This window comes from Vulpes lagopus, chromosome 21 (assembly GCF_018345385.1).
Source record: "Vulpes lagopus strain Blue_001 chromosome 21, ASM1834538v1, whole genome shotgun sequence".
Classification (NCBI taxonomy): Eukaryota; Metazoa; Chordata; class Mammalia; order Carnivora; family Canidae; genus Vulpes; species Vulpes lagopus.
Window position 1 is genome coordinate 27,185,793 of NC_054844.1, and position 23,910 is coordinate 27,209,702.

At 38.9% G+C, this 23,910-nt stretch overlaps 1 protein-coding gene across 3 annotated transcripts in view; it reads right to left on the reverse strand.

Annotated features, from left to right (window-relative positions):
* TMTC1 (transmembrane O-mannosyltransferase targeting cadherins 1) overlaps positions 1-23,910 on the reverse strand; it is a 265,261-nt gene that overhangs the window by 12,835 nt on the left and 228,516 nt on the right. For all 3 annotated transcript variants that reach the window (XM_041735889.1, XM_041735890.1, XM_041735888.1), the window contains 3 exons: positions 18,971-19,079; positions 2,796-2,898; positions 361-496 (listed from right to left, as the gene is read on the reverse strand). In XM_041735889.1, the coding sequence (XP_041591823.1) occupies positions 361-496; positions 2,796-2,898; positions 18,971-19,079 (348 nt within the window). The remainder of the gene's footprint in view (positions 1-360; positions 497-2,795; positions 2,899-18,970; positions 19,080-23,910) is intronic.

Below are 23,910 nucleotides of genomic sequence, written 5' to 3' on the forward strand. Positions count from 1 at the left end.
TTCCATTAATAGTGACAGGCTGGTTCTGATGCATGCACAGTCTTTTCCCCCATATCCATTTTGGAAATGGCTATTTGTGGTTTGGGCTGCAGTCCAGAGCCTCAGAAAACAATGGACCAACAAAAGCAGAGATTAAACTCCAACCTTGCACTACCCCCACGTTCTAGCCAGCAGGCTTTCTAAAACCATTCCCCAGGATACACCACTTAGTGTTTGGTAGTAGAAGAGGAGAATCTGTAATGCCTGACTTGGCAATATTTGTTAATATTCTAAGAGCCTGTCTGTTCTGATGACTAAGCACTGGAAGGGCAACTATTGAGGTCTTTGGGCAACTTACAAAGTGACAAAAAGAAACTTTACCTTTTGTACCATTCTTCGGCCGCACTATTGTCTCCCAGTGACCTGTAGAGCCTCCCCAGATTCACCATGGCCACGTGATGACTTGGGCTGAGGGTGATGGCCTGTTGGTAATGGGCCACTGCCTTCTCTGGAGAGCCTGTAACCAGTAACCAGTAGTGGTTGGTAAGAGCAGAGAATGATTAAATTATACAATACATGAGACTCTTCATTTCTCTTCTAATGCATATCATTCCTCTTCATATTACTGAGTCATATCATCAGTTATTCAATTGGTAAATTAGCTTGCATTTGGCTTCGTCTCCTTTGACTTTGGACCATTTATTACTCATTCCCACTTCCAAGGAAATTAATAATAAAAAAAAAGCAATAAGAACTAAAATCTGTTTCTTTTATTAGGCATAGCATTTCAGCCAAAGTGTTTTTTTGGCCATTGCCCTAGATAATATGATGTTTTGAAATCATCAATGATTGTTACTTATACAAGATATTGTTGATTCTCATTATACGAAAAATAGAATAGGCTATTATAGAAAGAATACTCTCCTGAAACAATTTCTAAGGGTTGGCCTCAATTATTCTACTGCAATATAGCAACTGAAGCACTACTTTACAGAAGCATGTATCAGCTAGATAATGAAAATCTTTTCAAAACCATACATTTTTGTTAAACGGTATTTATGTACTGGGACTTCAACAAATAATGCCACCTTGCATATGTCCAATGAACTACACATCTTAAAATATTTTAATTAAATGATCTTTACAGGTATTTTTGATACTATTTATCTGCCTTTTTAAGAAAATATTTTACCTATTTATTTATTTGAGAGAGGGAGAGTGTGAGAACGCACAAGAAGGGGGAAGAGCAGAGGGAGAGGGATAAGCAGACTCTGCCCTGAGAACCTTGCATCAGATCAATCTCAGAACCCTAAGATCATGATCTGAGAAGAAATCAAGAGTCAGCTGCTAAACTGACTGAGCCACGCAAGCGCCCCCCCCCCCCCATTTAGCTGCCTCTTGATACCATTTGGCTGTCTCTTGGGATTTAGGAGCTATTTAAAAATAAACAAAAGTATTATTTCAGAGATATAGACACTAAAGTGCACAGTGCACTTAAAAGACTTGACAAAAATCCCAAGTCAACTGAGGATGAAGACCAGAACTAGAATCCAGTCTCTGATGAGGTCCCCAAAGAAGCTTCCTAGTGAAATTACATCTCAGTGACTGAACTGTAGTATAGTCTGAAGTTCTAAAAAAAAAAAAAAAATGGAATGCTTATTACCTGTAGACACCTTCTCAAGTGCACCTTCTTTGAATACATGTCTGCACCAAAACCGATGTTATGTTTTTACAGATCTATGTACAGGTCACAGGTAATAGGGAGAATTTCACCAGTATAAAATACATGAATATAAAGGGAGTGGCAGGAAGATATATAGGGAGGCCAGTGAGATTTTTAGGGGAATAGCACCGTTTGTTGTTGAAGTAGAAGAGGGAACACCAAACCAACAGAAGTCTCTTTCAGTTCTTAAATCTTTAGGACACCTAACGTATTATTGTGTTGCTAATAAACCAGCAGGTGGCACTACAAAACAATTTTATATGCAAAAATAAGGGACATGTTCTAGGAGTTTAAGAATGTAAATTTGCATTCTATAAAACAGTAAAGTTTCAGATATACTAGAAAATAAAAACCCTTTCGAGCATTCATATTGACAAAATAATTAAAATGGAATTTTATCACAAAGCATATAGTCTAATGGTCACTGAGACCAAAATGGTGCTTTTGCATTAAATTCAAATACCTTTTGATTCTTTATAAGTATTCATAGCATGCCAACAGTAGATGGGACACAAATCACAAAGAAAACAGAATCCCTGCCCAGTAACGTTTTGCATTAAATAAGATGGAGTAAGTACATTTTATATAGTTCCTGCCATATAAGTGTACTCTATCAATTATAATAATATAGTTTCTGTAATGTACATCAAGAATGATGAGACAATTCTGGAGACTTTTTTTTTTTATCAGATGTAGAAAAGTATTTTCCATCTGCCGGTAACTAGATTCAGAGGCAAGCCCTGCATCATTGCTAAGGAATGTTTCACCATCATAGATTTATGGACTTGTCTAAATGATACTCAAAGGCCTGCTACTCATTAAATCAGCAAGGCTACTTCCTAACACCTGGCGGTGGGGAGGTTGGCAGGGGCAGCTCTCTTAGAGCTATACAAACTGGGCGGATTTTACTGAGCTGAGCTTGAAGGCTTAGAGAAATGACAGCCCCATGGTACAATGTGACGGTCAACAATGTGAGTTTCCTGCCAAACCCAGTGAATGTGACCTCTGAGACATCATTTGGGTGGTTGCCATTTTGCTTGATACATAGTATTATCTCATCTCAGCAGAACAGGTTCTCTTTAATTTCACTTACCAGTATCAACTAAGAAAACCCCATAGTTGTTGTGTAAGTCTGAGCTGTCTGGACAGTTCTTTATTCCAGCCTGGTATATCTCCTCAGCTTCCTTAAATCTCTCCTTTAAAACAGAACAGGAAAATAAATGAGAAAAAAAAAAAACCCAGTAACAATAATAAACTGAACAACTGATGTGGGACAAGTAAAACCTAACTTACTGAGCATCTACTATGCAATAGGTACTAAGATCAAACACTATGTACTTTGAATTAAAGTCAGTGCTAATGGCACAAATTCCTACAGTTCATATCTGTTCATATTTAGTTCCTTCAGGGCAAACAAGCAGATGTTAACCAAGAAGGGACATCTGGAAGGATTTGCCCTATAATTGGAAAAAGCCTCAAATAGTTGTTTGAATGGGGATTCCCTCACCCTAGTAACTCTCTGAAAATGAGTGATACAACCATAGAGGAGTATCTTCAGAGGTGACAATCTGACTGGGAGCCAGAGATGCCTGGGACATTTGTCTTGCAGCTGCACTTGGCATAACTAGCATTCTCTTTACATACACTATCTTGTTTATTTGGGAAGGTATTTGAGGAAAGGAGAAGGAAGCTGATGCAGATTATGGAGAGACTGGCTGTGACCTTTCTTTAATCAAAATGTTTCTAGAGCCTACCCAACTCTTTGCTCCTTCTTTTCTTCAACCTGTGTTTTCCATTTCAGAGCCATACCCTCCAATCAGAATATATATCTCCCCAAAGGCAGCCCTCCAACTCCTACTACAGTGCAAGGCCCAGACCATTCATCACATCTTCAAAGAGTCATTTCCTAATTGTCCTGGTCTTCTTCTAAAGATTCACTTTAGCACACTAGTAATTCTGAATTAGCTTTTATTTACATTTTTCACAACCATCTGAGATTGCCATGCCACACTTTCTTTCACAATATAAAAGGTAAAACCTACTTAATGAATCAAAGCTACTTAGGTTCTAACAATTACAAAGTAAACAATTTCATAGTTTCCTGGTACTGCTGGGAAGGTCAGGTAAAGGGAAATGATTTGGCATAAAGCACATAGCAACTTTTCCTTGAATATGCTCTGGGGGTGGGCATATTCCATGATATTACTGCTTTTACTACTAAGCATTCAACCAGACTCATGCAAAGGAACATACAGCATCAATTTTCTCAGACGTGACACTGTTGGCTTGTGAATAAAAATGCACTGAGAGTTGTACAATAAGCCAAGGAGCCTAAATTTGATTTGACCCAGAAAGGTAAAGACACTTTACTCTGTGGAATGACCGCTGACAACTTTTTGAAGATTTATTTATTTATCTGAGAGAGTGAAAGCGCACACATGGGTGTGAGGGGGAATGGGCAGAGAGAAAGATCTCAAGCAGACTCCAGGCTGAACATAGAGCTCAATAAGGAGCTTGATCTCACGACCCATGAGATCATGACCCGAGCAGAAACCAAGAATTGAATGCTTAACCAGCTGAGTCACCCAGGTGCCCATGCAGCTATCTCTTTGAATCCACACACTTAAGTACCATTTAGGAAACCAGGTGCAGTTGGAATTTGGCAGATTTCATCTATTTGAATTACAAATCCAGAGTCTAGCAAAAATGGAGATCCATGTTTCTAAAAAAGTATATGTGCATATACATATGTGTGTGTATGTGTATATGTATGTAAAGTATATGTATTTATTTTTAGTATATGTATTTTTGATTGCCAACAACAAATTGTCAAACTTAGAAAAATTAGAGATGAATGAATATCTCAAAACCATCTTTTAATCTATTAAAGAGAAGAAAAACTTGATGAAAATATCATCCATTGAAGAACTGATAAATTAGTGTGTGTGCATGTGTGTTTAGAGATAAGCAGAACACAAATTATATAAGACTCCAATCATATTAGTAGCTACAAAGTACCACTGCATACTTACTCATTTATTCATTCACTCAGGACAAGTTTACTTCAATGCCTATAGAAAGTATAGCAAGCGATTAAGAAATGGGCTGCCGGTGAGCGACTAAATGGATTGGAATCCCAGTCTCACCATTTACTATCTATGCCTTGCTTCTATGCCCAGGTGTAAAATATGGCTAACAGTAGTCCCTATCTCATAGGGTGGTTGTGAGTATTAAATGGATCAAAACATGTGAAGCACGTAGAACAAGGTTTAGCACATAGCACTTTGTCATCTTAGCCACATCCTTATTATGATCACAGCGCTAGCATTACTACTGGTATCACAGGGAGGCAGATACTAAAAACATGGAGATGAATAAAACAAAGTATTTCTATTTTAGGAGCTCAAAGACAAGTGAACTAACAATTACAACCCAATGAGAGCAGTGTTTTAAAAAGGTAGGTATAGCTGCTCTTGAGCTCAGGTATCCTAGAACTGTTCCTGTGGCTGTATCAGGTGTCAAGGCCCTGTTCAAGTTCCTTTCCTACAAAAGCTCTTTAATTAATAGCTTTAAATGAGAAATAATTAACCCAGGTATTTTTCCTTTTAACTTTTCTTAATCATCTTCTGAAACAGGTCAATAAACACCTAATATCCTAGAGGCAACCAGAAAAAGAAAACCCTGGTTAATCCAAAGGGAGTGATCAGCTCCTGAAAATCTGAAATTTTCTGTGTCACCCTTGAACTAGTGTTGCTGTTGGATTCTAATGCCATCTTTGTCTTTGTAGAAGGATCAAATTTTCTACATTACATGGTACTTTTAAAATACACTAACAGGGGATCCCTAGGTGGCTCAGCGGTTTAGTGCCTGCCTTTGGCCCATGGTGTGATCCTGAAGTCATAGGATCGAGTCCCATGTCAGGCTCCCTGAATGGAGCCTGATTCTCCCTCTGCCTGTGTCTCTCATGAATAAATAAATAAAATCTTAAAATAAAATACACTAACATAGTCCTGATAAAATAAAAATTAAAAAAAACCCACCCAATTATTAAAAATGCAATGGATAAAATTTTCAGCAGAGGAAATAAAAGAACATTAGAGCTGGAAAGTATTAATTTATAAATAAAAATGTATAACTAACTTAAGTAGAAATAGACACTAATTTGCCACCATTTTTAACTAATCAAGAAATGTGGGTACAAAGTGGCTACCAAACTTGCTCCATATCTCATAGCTACATGGGGACAGAAAACAGAATTTAGTTTTTTAGTGGACATACAGGGAGCTGGTAAGCCCTGAACAGAAGCAGTATTTCTGGAAATAATGGTGTCTCTGGCATCAAAAGAAGCAATTATACCTTTGGATATCCATCTGTCTTCTCAACAATTATTTGTGAGCACCATACACATGTCTAGTATACAGTGGAGCTAGAAGAGTGAACAAGACAGACAACAATCCTGCCATGACAGTCAAGTGGGATTCAGACAGGAAGAAGACACTGCAATGTACTGTGACAGTGTCATGGGAAGAGAATCACAAGATACTTGGGGCAGCCAGAAATGACACCCGGACCTGGGGTGAGATAGATTCTCTACACCTGTCATGATCCAAATGCCTGAGAATGCTAGTTACCATGAACTCCAGCAGCTGCACAACATAAAGGTGTGCTTGAAAAAAATCCATAGCTACTTCAAATCTTAGAAACATCATTTTACAACTAAACATAGGAGAGCTGGAAGGTGTTTTTCCTGAAAAGAATAAAACCGATGTCTTCACATTCTAATTTGCTGGAGTCAGATCCAACAGTCAACAACAGTTTTCAAGTGCAATTACCCTTTACCTGATTTCATTTTACGTTTTTCCCACATTCTTGTTGCTCTCAAAGAGCCAAAAAGGTCACTTTTTTCATCTAAAACTTCTCTTATTTGGGGGTTTATGAACTGGGTTTCCACTAGAAATGCAATTTTCAAAGTCCAAAGAAGTAATGGGATTTAAAAGACCATGCGTATCAAGAGCAAGTGATCGCATCCATGTGCCCTTGGTAACCCAAGGGCAGTCTCAAGACTCTGGCTTTATGAAAAATGTCTTCAATATCTGTCTTTTCCTTTCGCTTGACTGTAAATTTCAAGGAATGATTAACTCTGCTTATTAAAAAATGAAAGAGAACCACCACCACAGGAGAAAAATACCTTCTAGGTGTTTATTTAAAATAAATTCCACCTTCTCTGGAAGGGCAATGCATTTATCTTAACAAGTAGTAGTACTGCATCCCTGAAGCTCTATTTCAAGCACTCACTTTTTATTTACCTCATCTGGCTCGATGTCCTGACCTAAGCTAATCATTCCTAGTCTCTACTGACTCGTGAGATCCAGGGGAAATGAATATAAGCTATTTATAGGACAACTTTAATTAAAAATGGTTGTGACCAGAGAATGGCTCTGACAAATAATACTGCCTGCTGTACACCAGAGTCCCTACCAACCGCTGCCTCAGCATGAGATCATTTTTGAGGGCAATGGTTAAAATGGGCAGCATGCAACCATGGGCTCCTCTCCAAGGCTCAAGCACTTTCAATAGGGTGGAAATAAAATGGGCCTTGGGGGAGAGATAAAGCATAGTCAACATCTCCACTTTTTACATGCTGTAATTACCCAACATGACATGCTTTTTACCTCAGGGAAGGGAAAGTGAAGAGTAGATCTTTGGAAAAAGCAACTTGACTGTAATTTACTCTCTTGGGCCAACTGATATTTGGAAAACTTCTTGCAGTTCAAGCTGCAGCAACCAGGAGGACAAATGGATATGGGCTTAATGCAGCAAGCCTCAAACTTCTTGGTTTCAGATCTTTTTGTACTTTAAAAATTACCAAGGACTCCCAAAGAGCTTTGTTTATGTGAGCTATATCCATCAATATTTACTACAATAGACCAGAAGCTGAGAAAATTTTAAAATATTTATTTAAAATAAACTCAAACATAATACATGCATATAAAAATTTAAAAAAAAAATTTCCATGGGGGGAGAAAAACCTAATGAGAATACTGCCATTGTTTCATATTTTTGCAAATCTCTTTAATGTCTGGCTTAATAATAGAAGACAGATGGATTCTCACATCTACTTTCATGCTAGTCTATGTTTTTTTAAAAAAGATTTATTTATTTACTTCAGAGACAGAGAGAGCAAATGCACAAGTGAGTGGGGGGAGGGACAGAGGGAACGAATTCTCAAACTGAGTAGAATTCCCTACTGAGCACGGAGCCTGACTCAGGGCTCCATCTCATGACCCATGAGACCATGACCTGAGCCAAAACCGAGTTAGACACCAACTGCCTGGGCCACCTAGTAGGCGCTCCTGTGCTAATCTATTTTTATGTTTTTAGTTGAAGTATGTGAAAAAACATAGCCATGTAATTGGAAAGTGGAAGAATATTTTAGTGGTCTTTTCATAATTGTAAATACATCATGTAGCCTCTAAAAAAATACTGTACACTCACAGCAGAATGAGAGAACAAAAGGCAAACTACTGGTTAGTAGTATTATGAAAACTGCATTGACCTTCCTGGACCTCAGGGTTCTCCAGACAACACTTTGTAAACAGCTGGCTTAATGAATGGCCAAAATGGGTACTTACTGTACAGAAGGTGTAAGATGTGGTTTTGCAAAGTGGTGAAGGACCTACAGAGATTGGGATGGAAAGTTGTGCTAGTGCCCTGACATCATGGTCACACACTTGAATTGTTTTCTGGACGTATTTCCATTCTGGTCAATGGCACACAGTGCCATAAGGTATTTCCCCTTTATTCCAATGCCTTTATTTACTATGATGAACCTGGAAAGTGTAGGAGCAATGGATGTTTAAACTCATGCCAAAGATTTCTCTAAGAAACTCTCCAACACATAGCAGCTCAAAACACAGAGCAGAGATGCCTGCTTTCCCATCCTCTCTTTTGCTTTCATTTTCTTTACAAAACCATTCTTCCACCCAACAGCCATCAGCGGGGACATTCGTGAGCAATGAGCTGCCAATATTTGATGTCTAATTCTCTTTCTCATCCAGCTAAAATAAACCAATTAACTTAGCATTTCTTCTCACCAAGGAAATGGTAGGTATTTCTTCATCTTGAATTTTTTTTTATCACTCAGCAGACTGTGATCACTAACACCGTGTGATAATTTATGCAAAAAACCCCAAGCACTTTACAGAGGAAATGCCAAGAACAGTTAAATGAAAGTTAAAAGTATGATGAGAGTAAGGAACCACAAGTGTATAACACTGTAGATCAGGAAAAAAGGGGGAAAAGCTCACATTTGCAGAGAGCTGCACTCTCTCCATCACTAAACTCTTCTCACACTGTCCTCATTCTCTGCATTTTCAGACACATGATTTCCTGTTAGAGAAAGATTTCCTGCTCTTCTTCACCTCAGAGCCTTCATCACATGGTCTATTCTCTCTAGCCAGAAAGCTTTCCCCATTCCTTTTTACTTTGCTGATATCTAAAAGTTCTTCAGGTATCTGATGACATGCTGCTCTTTGGTCCCTGCCCCTGCTCCCCATGTGCCCCTTTCCACATTAGGCCACATCCGTATCTTATTCTCATTGGTACTTTCTCTTTGCACGTTTGTCACAGTTGTGTTAGATACTAGGGAGGGGGCTATAATTCTTTGCTTAGGGGCATCCTTCCCTTCTAGACTCTTAGTTCCATGAAAATAAGGCCCATACTTTATTAGTTCAACAATCTCTAATGTTTAGTGGTACCTAGATGTTCAATAAATATGTGCTGAATAAGTAAATCAATACATTATCAAGGTAGGGTCCAGTTTAAGTTTACGTTTACTTGGCCATAATGCCAACAGTATACATGGCTGAACTGACCCAAAAGATGGCAGAAGGAGAAAAGTTGACTCTGAACCTTTCTCTCAGTCTATACTCGTAACTTTTATTTTACTGTTCCAATTTTCTTTTCATTCTTTTATCAAGCGAGGTCATATCCCAAAATACATGAAAGAAAAATATTTTAAGTGTTATGAAATTAATTAATTGAGTTTTTCAATAGGCTATAAAACTAGGGAGAGCAATAACTTACAATGGGTCAGAGTCATAAGCAGTGTTAATTTTCCCCCCCTTTACTGCTAGTGTAATGTAAGCTACATAATCTATCACAAGAGCAGGCTGTTTAAAAATGATGGTGGGCTTATAAATGTTTACAATCCTATCTGTGAAGCTGGAGTACCGCCAGTTCTCAGTGGTACAGAGTATACCAGAAAAGAACAGTAACCCCAAGACCACCTTGACTTCTAGTCTAAAAGTTTATTTTCTGTTCTCAGTTTTCTTGACTACTTTGCTGCAGTATACAGACAGGGACATCAATTTTTTCTAGATTCTTTTATGTATCTCACTTCTATGACAACTCACCCTCCTGGGTTTCCTCTACTTATCCTCTTCCTTTCCACTCTTTCCACGCCCAACTTCATTGACTATTGCCCATTACCATAGTCTAATCACAGGACTGAAGGGTCATAGAGTGAAAGAGCAGTGCCAAGGAATCAAGAAGCCAGGCTCTAGTCCTCTCCTGACACTAGTTATCTATATGACCTTGAGCAGCACCTAATTCTGTATAACCCATATTTTTCTCTGTAAAATGAGAAAGTTAAATTATCCCCCCATTCTTCATTTTCTCCCTCAGAGAAATTACCTCTTCATCATGTGATTTCATTTATTTGAAGTCTTAAATCCATCTTCCCAGCCCTAATCTCCCTCACTGCCATCTGTCCACATGCTATTTCCACTTCCATGTTCCACTAACATTCAATACTTTAAGATTATACACCTCTGGCAACAGAGAGTACTGGTACCACTCTCTTGGAAAGCAACTTAGTAACATATCTCAAGAACAATTTAGTAAGGTATCTCAGTGAAATATGCTGATACTCTTTTGATATGGGAATCTTTCAAAATGATTCAAAATATTGTTTTAAAAAAGCCATAAGAAAGGAAAAGTTCACTGCTACACACACATGCGCACACACACAACCCAAATGACCAAAAGTTGGGGTATTATTATGTAAATTACAGTGTATAATTTTGATAACTAGTAAGTAGCCATTAAAATAGTATTTATGAAGGCAGTACAGCACCATAAAAATAGGTAAATAATATATATAATTTAAAAGTAAGTGAAAAGAATAGGATACAAATTATGTGTGAATATTAGTACGAAAACAAAATAAGTATGTTGAAAGACCTGCACGGTATTAAAAAATAATATTTGTTGTTTCCACGTATTATATTACTAATGAAAGATATATTTTATCTTCTCTGACTTTTCCACACTTTTCATGTACATTTTCACATTACTTGTGTAATTGAAAAGGAATGTGGAAGCGGATCTCATTTCCTGCCTTCCTAAAATCTCCCTCCTCCTTGGGCTCCCCGTGGCGCTCAGTTGGCCATGTGTCTTCTCACTCCTTTAGGTGTTTGGCCCTGGAATTTTTTAATTTTCTATTTTCTTTTCCCATCAGCCTTCACATACAAACAGTTCCTAATACAAAGGAATTCTTTTCTCACAAGAACATCTTTCCATCCCCACACTTTATTCCAGAGAGGAAGCTCTCCACTACTCATACCAGAATGCATTTAAAAGCCCCCTCAAAATACTCCACATATTTCCACGATTTTCTTCCTCTCCTGTTTTAAAACCCTTGCCTTCGACACTTGCCTTTGCTTCTTACTATCTATCAGTTTTAAATCCACTGTGGGCCTTAAAAGGCTCACATGTAATGCCTTTTCAACTTATTAACTCATTTTTCAAATTTCCCTTCCTCAAATTCTCTACTGTGCCCTAACAGAATTACTTTTTACCTTTGGGTTCCAAGAGAGTGATGGACCAAATGTTAGTCCAAGACACATCCAAGAAGGGATTATTACACTCCTAGCTTTACTGGCAGTGAGGCTGGGAAATAGTATAGACAGACGGCATCATGCTTACAGTAAGAGCGAGGGATGGCAAATAAATCCTGTTGTTATTGAATGAAATCACAGCCTTCAGTTAGGGGAAGGATTTCAGCAGGTTTCTGACAAAGTGCCTCACAACACCTTGTAGATAAGATGAGGTGAGCTAGGTGATAATATGATTTGATAAATTAATCAAAAATTAAATAACTCTACCTAAAGAGTCTTGGGTAAAAGAGGTCAACCTGAAGAGCCTATGGACACAATGCAATGCAAGTCTTTGCAACATTTTTAAAAAAAGATTTTATTTATTTATTTCAGAGAGAGAGAGGGTGCACAAACAGGGGGAAGACGCAGAGGGAAAGAGAGAAGCAGACTCCCCACCGTGCAGGGAGCCCGACGCAGGGCTCAATCCTAGGATCCTGGGATCCTGACCTGAGCTGAAGGCAGACACTTAACCGACTGAGCCACCCAGGCGCCCCTCCCTGCAACATTTTTTTTTTTATCAAAAACATAAATAAATAACTAGAAGCTATTCTTACTCAATTTGCCAAGTGAAATATCTGAAAAGGGGAGTTAATACAGAGAACAGCAAAAAAAAAAAAAAAAAAAGTCCTAGAACGCTAGAACGTCTGAAATTGCAGGCTGATCATAAAGAAGTTGAAATTAAATACAACTTATACAGATATAGAGGAATCCTTTCATCCAGATTTTAAAAATATGCCTGAAAAATGGGTGAGACCTGGATTATTAACAGAGGTTCACATTCTTTAGGGATTTCAGTTGACTGTATCTCCAATGTGAGCCAGAGCATCATGTGGATGCCAGACAACCAATATTTATTTTACGGTGACATTTAATAGACACCCAGGATGTCCAGCCAGGGAAATTTTTTTATTTCACCCTGAAATTGCTGAACTATAGTTCAACACGGGGAGCCTTACTGTCATAGAGAAAGTGGACAGTCCAGAGGCTATGCAAAGCAACATGACCAGAAGCAAAGAAATGGTGAAAGAAATGGGGTTAACTTAGTAAAGGGATGAGGAGGGAAGTGATAATACAGCTGTGCTCTTCAGCTGTGTTCAACAAGCTCTCTGTTAGATCTAGCTCAAAGGGAGCAAATGATAGGATGGTTGACTTTAGCTCAGTGTAGGACAGTTTTCCCCCATTAGGTTGGCCCACAGCCACAGAACGCATGGGCCATGCATGTGTACTGTGACACTGCAAGATGGCCTGCTATGCGAAGGGATGGTTTTACTAGTGTGTTACAGAGTGACCAAGGTTTGCAGTCACTGCTTTGATATACTCTGGGAGTCTGAAATTCTGGAAAGCTATTAAATAAAGTTGTGCCACCAAGAAATGAATCTGTTTACTACCAAAGAATGTTAAGCTGAGTGGATTTTTCTCTACCAGTTTCTCTGTGTCTTGCTTGTACCTCTGAAGTACTCTTTTATTACTGAAGAATTCAAAACATGAAGACAAGCTGTTGAAAGTCAGAGAGGGAAGGCAATCCTGAGTTATGCCCAACAGCTGTTCTGTCTCTTTGATGTTAAAAATCAATTGCCCAAAGGAGCAAAAGAGAAAACCTTTCAATCTTTCAATTACATTCTTAGATCTCATTGCATTTTACATTCGAATCTGGAGTTGGAAAGTCTGGCAAAAAATAACGTGACCCTCATATGGGAGGAAAGATCATGACTGTAGTCATTCTTTGTTCTTAAAAATTGTTCACAACTTCCAACCACATGATACACAATAACTTTACCTCAATTTCCCATTGTGGTTCACAAAAATGAAATTTACCAGACAACTGATTATAAATGAGGCATCTGACATATCTTAAACATAACAGAGCAAAATGAACATATGTTGTCTTTTTTAAACTTCCATTTGTTTTTTTTTTTTAAGAGTTTATTTATTTATTTGATGCACAAACAGAGGGAGCAGCAGAGGGAAAGGCAGAAGCAGACTCCCTGGTGAACAGGATGCCAGAAGTGGGACTCAATCCCAGGTCCCTGGGATCATGATCTGAGTCGGAGGCAGACACTTAACCAACGGAGCCACCCAGGCACCTCTAAATGTTCACTTTCTATAAAATGTATTAATAGCAAGATACTACAAAATGGACTGCAATACATTTCAAGGTCATGAAACATCTTGATCATTTTTAGAGCAGTAACTTTTCATCAACTTGGAGTTCATTACTTTAGGATGACAACACAATTGAAGACCAGATATTGATTAAGGCAACTCGCTTTTCACAATATTAGCATATTAATGCTTTATTTGTACAGAAACAATAGCACTAATTAGAATGGAGTCTTATATTATTCATTGAAATAGTCATCAGCAGTAAGGGCATGTATACCGATGAGCACTGAGTAATGTATAGAATGTATAGAGTATGTATAGTAATGTCCAATTGCTGTACTATACACCCAAAGCTAATATAACAGTATTTGTTAATTATACTTGAATCAAAAGAAAATATGGTAAAAGCCAATTCATTAGCACTTAGTTGACATTAAAGAAGATAACTTCAGACACTCTTAAGATGTTGGTACCATAGATGAGGTAAAGATAATTTAGAATATTTATCAATTTTCAGATTTGGAAATAGGCCCAGAGAGGTAAGGTACTCCTTTTTTTTTTTTTTTAATTTTTTTTTTTAATTTTTATTTATTTATGACAGTCATAGAGAGAGAGAGAGAGGCAGAGACACAGGCAGAGGGAGAAGCAGGCTCCATGCACCGGGAGCCCGACGTGGGATTCGATCCCGGGTCTCCAGGATCGCGCCAAACCGCTGCGCCACCCAGGGATCCCAGGTAAGGTACTCCTAACCAAAGTCTGTGCAGTTGGTTAACTCTAGAAGAAGGTCTAGAACCAGGTCTCCTAGCTCCCTGTCAAATGCTCTTAAGATCACACTACAGGGAGTACCCGAATCCCAAAGCAAATCAAGTCCACACACGGGGTATGAATGCCTGCACTATATAGTGAACTATCCTAAGCCCTAAAAAAGCAATGGATATACGAAGAAGCCACTGCTTTTCTTAAAGAAACTTATGGTTTTGTGAAGAAAACAAATCTGAAAAATTGTTTAAATTATAGCTCCAGATATTAATTCAAGAGTTAAAAATATGTGATTAGTTTTCACATTGATGTGTGTTCCCATGACTGTTATAGGAGCTCTGAGGAAACATGACTCCCATGAGAAGGGGAGGTGGAGAAATGTGGCAGGAGCAAGTAGGAGTTGAACTGGATCTTGAAAACTAGGGAGGATTTATAAGGAGAGAAAGAAAAGATGGCATTTTAGGATGGTGTAATTGTGTGAAGAGATACAAATTCTACTCGTATCTGTAAAGAGCTCTGCAAAACAACATACTGTGTTATCACCGGTATGAGGTAAGGGATATTATCACTTACTGTAAGAGTAATTTTCCCCAAGAAGAGCAATTAAATGTTTATTATCTGTCCTGGTAAATCGGGGGAAAAAAAAGATAAGAGCTGGGAACTATTAATGCAATACTTTATTTACAGTTGACTCTTGAGCAACAGGAGGTTTGAACTGCGAGGGTTCACTTATACACAGGCTTTTTTCAATAAACACAGTATTGTAAATGTATTTTCCCTTCCTTATAATTTTCTTTTTTTTCTTATGATTTTCTTAACGTTTTCGTTTCTCTAGCTTACTTTATTGTGAAAGTACAGTATATAACACATATGCAAAATATATGCTAATCAACTGTTATTGGTAAGGTTTCTAACAGTAGGCTATTAGCAGTTAAGTTCAGGGGGAGTATGGAACTGGAGGGTATTATGCTGAGTGAAGTAAGTCAATCGGAGAAGGACAGTGTATGTTCTCATTCATTTGGGGAATATAAATAATAGTGAAAGGGAATAGAAGGGAAGGGAGAAGAAATGTGTGGGAAATATCAGAAAGGGAGACAGGACATAAAGACTCCTAACTCTGGGAAATGAACTAGGGGTGGTGGAAGGGGAGGAGGGCGGGGGTGGGGGTGAATGGGTGACGGGCACTGAGGGGGGCACTTGATGGGATGAGCACTGGGTGTTATTCTGTATGTTGGTAAATTGAACACCAATAAAAAATAAATGTATTAAAAAAGTTTAGGGGGAGTCAGTATGTAGATTTTTGACTGAACAGGTGGTCAATGCACCCAACCCCACATTGTTCAAGGGTCAACTCTATTTGCTTACTTACACCTTATTATTCTACAAACCAAGGAAGTTTTAAAAATTGGAAACAAAAATTGAATAAAATAAATTAAGGAAAATGATAAACTCAGGAATAAAAGCATCACACACAGAAAAGCCAACTATACAGTCCAGATGTCTGTTAATCAGAGGTCAGGGGCAAGGTGGATGGAAATAGAGCTGACCCTTTTTAGCATCTGCAAGACTTTCCTGCATTAGATTAAAAATAAAGCTAAGAGCTTGCAACTCAGGAAAGGCTGAGCCTTTCCTAATACTGATAATGAGAGAAATTTTTCCTGAGTCCTCATAAAGAAGCCACTGAATGATATAGTAGATGCTGTCCTCAACCCCATCCCTGATTCTATGGTTACAAAGAGTAATTTCATATGGTGGTCCTCATACTACCGCTTAGTGTAGGACAAACATATCACATTTAGGTATGATCAATTACAAAACAGCGTGGCCCACATGCTTACTCCTCCCACAACATAAGAGGAAAATTTAGAATATGTACTGGATTGGAGAGACTATATATTCTACAGTTCACAGGGATTCATTTATTCACTCAAAGTATATTGAATGTATACAACGTGATGGACATGGGAATACAGCCATAAATAGAAGAGATGGTCATTCTTGTGAGTTAAATATTCTAGTGGTGGGAGAAGGATCACAGACAATCATGTCAGGGGTGCTTGGGTGGCTCAGTCTGTTATGCATCTACCTTCTGCTCAGGTCATAATCCTGGAGTCCTGGGATTAAGCCCCAAGTCCAGCTCCCTGCTCAGCAGGGAGTCTGCTTCTCGCACTGCACCCCCATCCTAGCTCATGCTACCTTTCTCAAATAAATAAATAAAATCTTTAAAAAAAACATATGTTAGATGACGATAAATGTTATAGGGAAAAATAAGGCAGGACAAGGTGATAGAGAACATGATGGGCAGTGTGATGCTGGTATTTAGAAAGGGTAATAAAAAACAATCCCTCTGATGTGGTAAAGTTTGTGTAAAACCAGCATGATAGGAGGAAGGATACTCTAAGATGTCTGGGAGAAAAGTGCTGCAGGCAAAGGCCCCAAAAGAGGAGTATGCTTGGCATGTGTGAGCAACTGCAAGACAGAGGCCAGGCAGAGGCACGATTAAAGGTCTTATGAAAATGAATGAAACAGGATGAGGTGAGAAAAAGGAACAATGGCAGAGTCAATCTTTGCTTCAGAAAACTCCTCTGTGTCTGCTTTAAAACAAGCCAAAGGGAGTTGAGGACAACCAGTATATATCATAGAATATGACCATCACCATGTCCGCTTAACCACTATGCTAAAACATGCACTAAAATCATCCAACAAACATGAGTTTTGTCTAAAGTTCAACTACTATTAGAGTTAGCATGAAAACTAGGCTTTCATTTCTGACATTTAAATATCCATAGAAAGTTCTAAATTGGCTTCCTGGTGAAACCTCCAAAGTTTTTTGAATGCAAATCACACCTCTATGGAACTGACATGCAGTATCAAATCATTCATTACATTTAAGCCAATGGAATGCTACAGGGCATCTTTTGAAGGTGCTGACTTTTATTTTATTTTATTTTATTTTATTTATATTTATTTTTGTATATTTTTTATTGGAGTTTGATTTGCCAACATATAGCATAACACCCAGTGCTCATCCCATCAAGTGCCCCCCTCAGTGCCAGCCACCCAGTCACCCCAACCCCCCCCCGCCCACCTCCCCTTCCACTACCCCTTGTTCGTTTCCCAGAGTTAGAAGTCTCTTATGTTCTGTCCCCCTCACTGATATTTCCCACTCATTTTCTCTCCTTTCCCTTTTATTCCCTTTCACTATTTTTTATATTCCCCAAATGAATGAGACCATATAATTTTTGTCCTTCTCCAATTGACTCACTTCACTCAGCATAATACCCTCCAGTTCTACCCACGTTGAAGCAAATGGTGGGTATTTGTCATTTCTAATGGCTGAGGAATATTCCATTGTATATATAGACCACATCTTCTTTATCCATTCATCTGCTGAAAGGACATCGTGGCTCCTTCCACAGTTTGGCTATTGTGGACATTGCTGCTAGAAACATCGGGGTGCAGGTGTCCTGCCGTTTCACTGCATCTGTATCTTCGGGGTAAATCCCGAGTAGTGCAATTGCTGGGTCATAGGGTAGCTCTATTTTTAACTCTTTGAGGAACCTCCACAGAGTTCTCCAGAGTGGCTATACCTGTTCACATTCCCACCAACAGTGCAGGGGGGTTCCCTTTTCTCCACATCCTCTCCAACATTTGTTGTTTCCCGTCTTGTTAATTTTCCCCATTCTCACTAGTGTGAGGGGTTATCTCATTGTGGCTTTGATTTGTATTTCCCTGATGGCAAGTGATGGGGAGCATTTTCCCATGTGCTTATTGGCCACGTCTATTGTTGACCTTGATTTTAAAGACAATCTGGCAATTGTGTGATAGCAGAATCCACTATCTATTGAAGGCACTTACGTGTGTCAACAAAACGGTATCATCAATTTAGAGAAGACAATTAATGTTTGGTTCCCCTCAGCGGGGGGCATGCATCCAGAACACTGAAACCAGTATCCAATCATGTAGACACAAGCAAAGAGAAGGAGGCGGATAAAAATATCCCTTTATGCCATGAGAAGTGTTGTGTCTTTGGAACCTGTTCTGTAAGCTTCTGCAATATTTTAACAGGTACTGAGACACAGGATCTATTAAGATTATCAGTGATTGGTTCCCTATTGAGTTTGGAGATCTGACTCCCATTAATAATTCCCCAGAAGAATATAAGTAAAGAGCAATAAAGCTGGCAAATATTGTGTATTGCTCTTGACAGATTCTGTCCCAAAGTGACACAGAATATATCAATGACCTCTAATGGACCATCTTTGCCTAAAGGCTCTCTTCACTACACTGTTCAGAGTAAGGAAGCTGGGCTTGTAATTTCTGTCAAGAAGAAACTGACATAGAGATTGGCTGTCCAATATGGGTTTACAAATTAAACCATCAGAACCAAAAACTGGTTAATATTAATTTATATATTCAACAGTAAAAACTTTTTAGAAAATATGTGAAGTTCCAAGGACACAATTACCTGCTCGGCCAACAATGAAGCTAAACTTGAATATGCATCTGCGAACTCTGGACCATATTGAATGGAATCCTTCAGTAATGTGATGGCTTCTTCTTTCTTCTCCTGGGACCTACAGATTATAAAGAGGGAAAAAAAAATCTTTTAATAGCACTTTGTTTAAATCCTCTGACTAGACGTTAAAACCTCATTTCTTTTCGCAAAGAGAACCTGATTCTCTCTGGATTTCACTGCAAATGAACTGCACTAGATTGTCTCAAGGTGCCAACGGTTTCCGTCTCTGAATTCTCAGTGGAAAGACATGTAAATGATGCTGCAGTTTATTCACTGATTTTTTTTCTACCTTCTGTTTCCTGCTGTGCACTTCCTGAGAGTTTTACTTAATATTTTACAGGCTTGTTAATCAGAAACCTTGACCCTTAGAGGAAGAGTTGTGGAGGCATTTGTGGGAGCCAGTTGAAGCCAACTCCAACAAGAGGAGTTGAGCCCCGGGAGTACTGGTTGCACCACCACAGGCTCGGCTGCTAACAGTGGCTGAGGCACCTATCAGGGACAAGTCAGCCAAGCTCATGTTAACCTTTGTTCTTATATCTAAGAAGGATCCTTTTATACATAAGATGTGAAGTTAGAAAATACCATGACTACTGGTTGGCAAAGAATGATTGGCTATTTAATCATATTATTTTTATTGAAAATCTGGGCTGGTTCTGTTTTCTTCATTTTAGTCTTCCAAAAGTGATTACTTCTGGTTCAAAGAGGACTCAAGGCCCCAAAGTTATTACCAACATTTTGGGTGGCAGTTCTCTTTCCTGCTTGTGCCATGGGGGCAAAACTGGGTCATTATCCTGATATCAGTATTTTTGAAGCCAAACATACACACCAGCAGTGATCAACTTCGCTACTAATACAATTTCACAAACACTGACCACTTTGCTCAGTGCTAGACATAACTGGTAAAAGGAGTGGAATGAAAAAAACAGAATCCCTGAACTATAGAGAACACACAACCTAAGGGTCCTCCCACATTTATTGGGTACCAATACAGAATTGTATGCTTATGTTTTCACTATTTAGGGTCAACAATCATTTTTTTGGCGATGTACCTTATGCTCTGGGAAATTTTCCCATTAACAGTATTAATCTTCACAACAGCCTCATGCAGCAGGTGTTCACTGCCCTATCATTTTCATTTTTTGAAGGAGAAAATTTGGATTCAGAAAAGCTTAGTGACTCATCATGTTCATATAGCCTGTCTTCTGGGTCGAGAGCCCATACTCTTCCATCACACTGTATCTGCTTCCTCTAACTACTTAGAAACCCATTTCTTACGACCTTGCTGCTCAGTGTGTGATTCATGGACCAGTATCATCAACCTCACCAGGAACTTGTTAGAAATGCAGAGCCTCCGGCTCCATCCAGACCTCCTGAATCAAACCCTACATTTTAAAAAGATTCCCTGGTAATCTGTTCACACGCTGAGATTTCAGCAGAATTGCTCCATAAATTAGCAAAGGCGGCTCAGTGTCGTTCTTGCTGCAAAACCCCTATGTCTTCAGTCTCTGGGTGATGAACATCTGGAGAGGAAAAACTACTATTGAGTCCATGAGTTTGAGTTCCAAGTGCTAGAAGCAGCATGCTACAAGGCAATTTTACCTGGAAAAGAGTCTTCTATGATAGACCTTGAAAAAAAGTCATGTTTCCAGCATAGACCTTGCATTCATCTGTGCAATTTGGCTCATATGTATCATTGGTCTATTACATGTTGGCTATTTCCTAAGGGAGGTCCATGCCATCTTTGTCTTCCTGGAAGCACGCTAACTCCTACTGGGCTCCCCTTGATGCAGTCCTGTTCTTGATATCAAGGTGTAACATCTGTGTGCTTCAGTGGATTATTTTTGGGATGTGGCTTGAAAGTTTCAGGGTTATAAGAAATTTGTATCTCATCTCTTTTAGTGATGCTTTTTTAAAAACTGATTCATTCATTTAGTCAATAAACACTGAAAGAGTGTAACTACGGAAGTCCACTATGTTTATGTACTCCTTGGTTTCTAATTTAAAATATAACTTGAAGTACATCTTCCATGGGCACATGTAAATGAAAGCTTATTTTTTAATCCTGGTAATTTGACTACTGATTTCATGGTTAGCAGAACTCTTCCTCCAAGGATTTCATAAATCTTTTTTTTTTTTTTAAGATTTATTTATTTTAGGGAGGGAGGGGAAGAGGGAGAAATAGAGTCTCCTGACACAGGCAGCTGCTCTGAGACCCTGAGACCATGAGACTGGAGCCACTCTCCGGTCTGACTCTCTTGGTTTAAGAGTCAGATGCTTAACCAACTATACCACTTAGATGCCACTCATAAATCTTCATTAATATTAATTTGGAAATCCTCCCAAAATCCATAAGAAGATTCAGACTTTAGAAATTAAGGCTGAAGATTAAGTCCCTCAGAATGTAACTGAGCTTGGATATTCTTCAAAATCAGCAGGAAAGAGATCCCTGGGTGGCGCAGGTTTGGCGCCTGCCTTTGGCCCAGGGCGCGATCCTGGAGACCCGGGATCGAATCCCACATCAGGCTCCCGGTGCATGGAGCCTGCTTCTCCCTCCGCCTGTGTCTCTGCCTCTCTCTCTCTCTCTCTCTGTGACTATCATAAATAAGTAAAAAAATAATAAACAAACAAACAAAAAAATCAGCAGGAAAAAAACCACAAACCCACAACAATTTGATAGAAAAGATGTAGTGATTTTCATTTGTCATGGCTCACATCAGTTAGAATGGCAATTTAAACCTTTTATGTATGAATTCAGTGTGATTAATTACCACTTAAGGCAGTCTAGGAATCTAAACATTTAAGGCTGTCCATTAACATTCATATGACACAGTGGAAAAGTCAGCATCAAAGTTATCCCCAGGGAACCTAATTCTTTATGAAAAACTGTATCTCTGTTAATCTCTTAAGGGACTGACACACTTTCAAAAAAGAGCTCACCATGTAATTTTGGTGAGTATAGGAGTATTGCAAGATGCAAAGACCATGCAGATAAGACATTTCTCCTCGGCTCTGTACTCCTGGATGATTCTGCTTTTTTCCCTGGGAACTTTCGAGAGTCATTAGATATCAACAGGTGTCAGGTACACACCACCTTAACAGATATTTGAAAATGTTTCTTTTACAGAAGCCCAAGAAACTCATCAGCAGTATTTTGTTGTTTCTGAAAGGGAGAGAAATAGGAGAAAGAAACACTTCCTCTGTAGTGTCTCTTTTGCTCAGCTTTGGTGGGAGCTTAAGAAAATGGCATGGTTTTGATTTAATAACAGAACAGATCATTCATCTCAATAGGACCATCGCTGGTTACATAGTACTGTGATTACCACGTGAGAACTGAACTTCATTTCAACCTGATTCTGGTTTCAGAGGCATCCCTTTTCAAATCTATCTTATAGCCCCATGTTTCTCTACTAATTTTCTCATATGAATTAAAAATTGGCGGCAATATTTCTACAAAATTCTGTCGACTAGACTGCACCTTACTCAGTTTTGCTTGCTCGTACCTTCGTTCACAGCCTCTTTCTAGTTCTCTTTTTTTTTCTCCTTCTACTGACAGATACATTTTTTTTCTACAGCACTGCCTTTATATAAAAATCATCATGAATGCCCTGGTGTGTACAGATAGACTGTTTACAACCTTCCACAGTGTGGTTCTGATCAACATTCCCAAAATCAGGTACCCACTAGTCCAGCCAGACTGGGTGGCCTTTGGCATTTATCCTACAGAACCTAAGACATCATCTACTCCACTGCTTTTCTACCCTCAGTGTACTGTAAAATCACCTTGGGTGCCTTTAAAAAGGTCTTGGTGTTCCTAGGCTGCGCCTCTTAATAGGGAGCCATACAAATATGACAGCCATTCAGATTTGAGAATTACAGATATAATTCACCCTCCTTGATTTACAGTAGGAGGAAACGAGGCTCAGAGGGCCTCAGTGATTTGCCCTGGTCCCAAGCAAAAAGGGAGGTCTCACATAGGTCTTGTGCCTCTCTGCCTGGCATTCACGCTGTGCTACTGCACAGATGGCTTTCCCCTCCTCTGCTCTCAACTCTGCTTGACTGACTCACCAGCTCAAAGCATGATCCCTCATCCCATCTCCTAAACATATAACAAAATTAGAAAACATATTTATATATACACTGCCTTTCTTATATGTTGGTTTTCTTTCTGTATCTCTGTAAGGAAAAAAAATGGTGGGTAAATTGCTGTCTGGAAGGCCTGTTCTGGCCTCCAAAGGAGCAGCTGCCTTTGTTCTTCAGTTCACCATTCTAAAGAGTATCTGGGTTCCATCTCACTTTGCTTCTCCAAGGCCCTGGCACAACATATGAAGGGCCCCTGCCACTGCCTCACAGAGGGGGTGCATCTTTCCACCAGTGAGTGGGCCATGCAGGGAAGTGGTCAGAAATTCTTGTTTTCCAGCAGCTGTTTGCTGAGCATTTACTCTCTGCTAAGGACACAGTAAGTGATTCTTTTGAATTCTTTATATTAATTCTTGAGTATAATGAATTAGGCATAATAACTGCCATTTTTAAGATTTAGGAAATGCCAGTAACCAACATCCTAACAAAAATAAACTGAGATTTGGAGGGCTAAGTGATGTGCGCCCAGCACACAGCTACTGTGATACCAGGATTCTAATCTAGAATTTCAAATCTGTCCCGTTCCATGGGCAGGTCACAGTCAGCACTTCTGCATTCACTCTCTTAAATGAGAGGCATCTGAGACCATTACTAGATTTTAAGCTTCTTTATAGGCAAGATCTATGTCTTATTAATCTTACTTCTTTTACCCCAGTAATCTGTACACAGTAGAAAATAATTTTAGTAAAGTGACCTGTACATAATAGAAATTCAGTAATTGCTAAGTTAATTTAAAAAAAAAAACAAACATG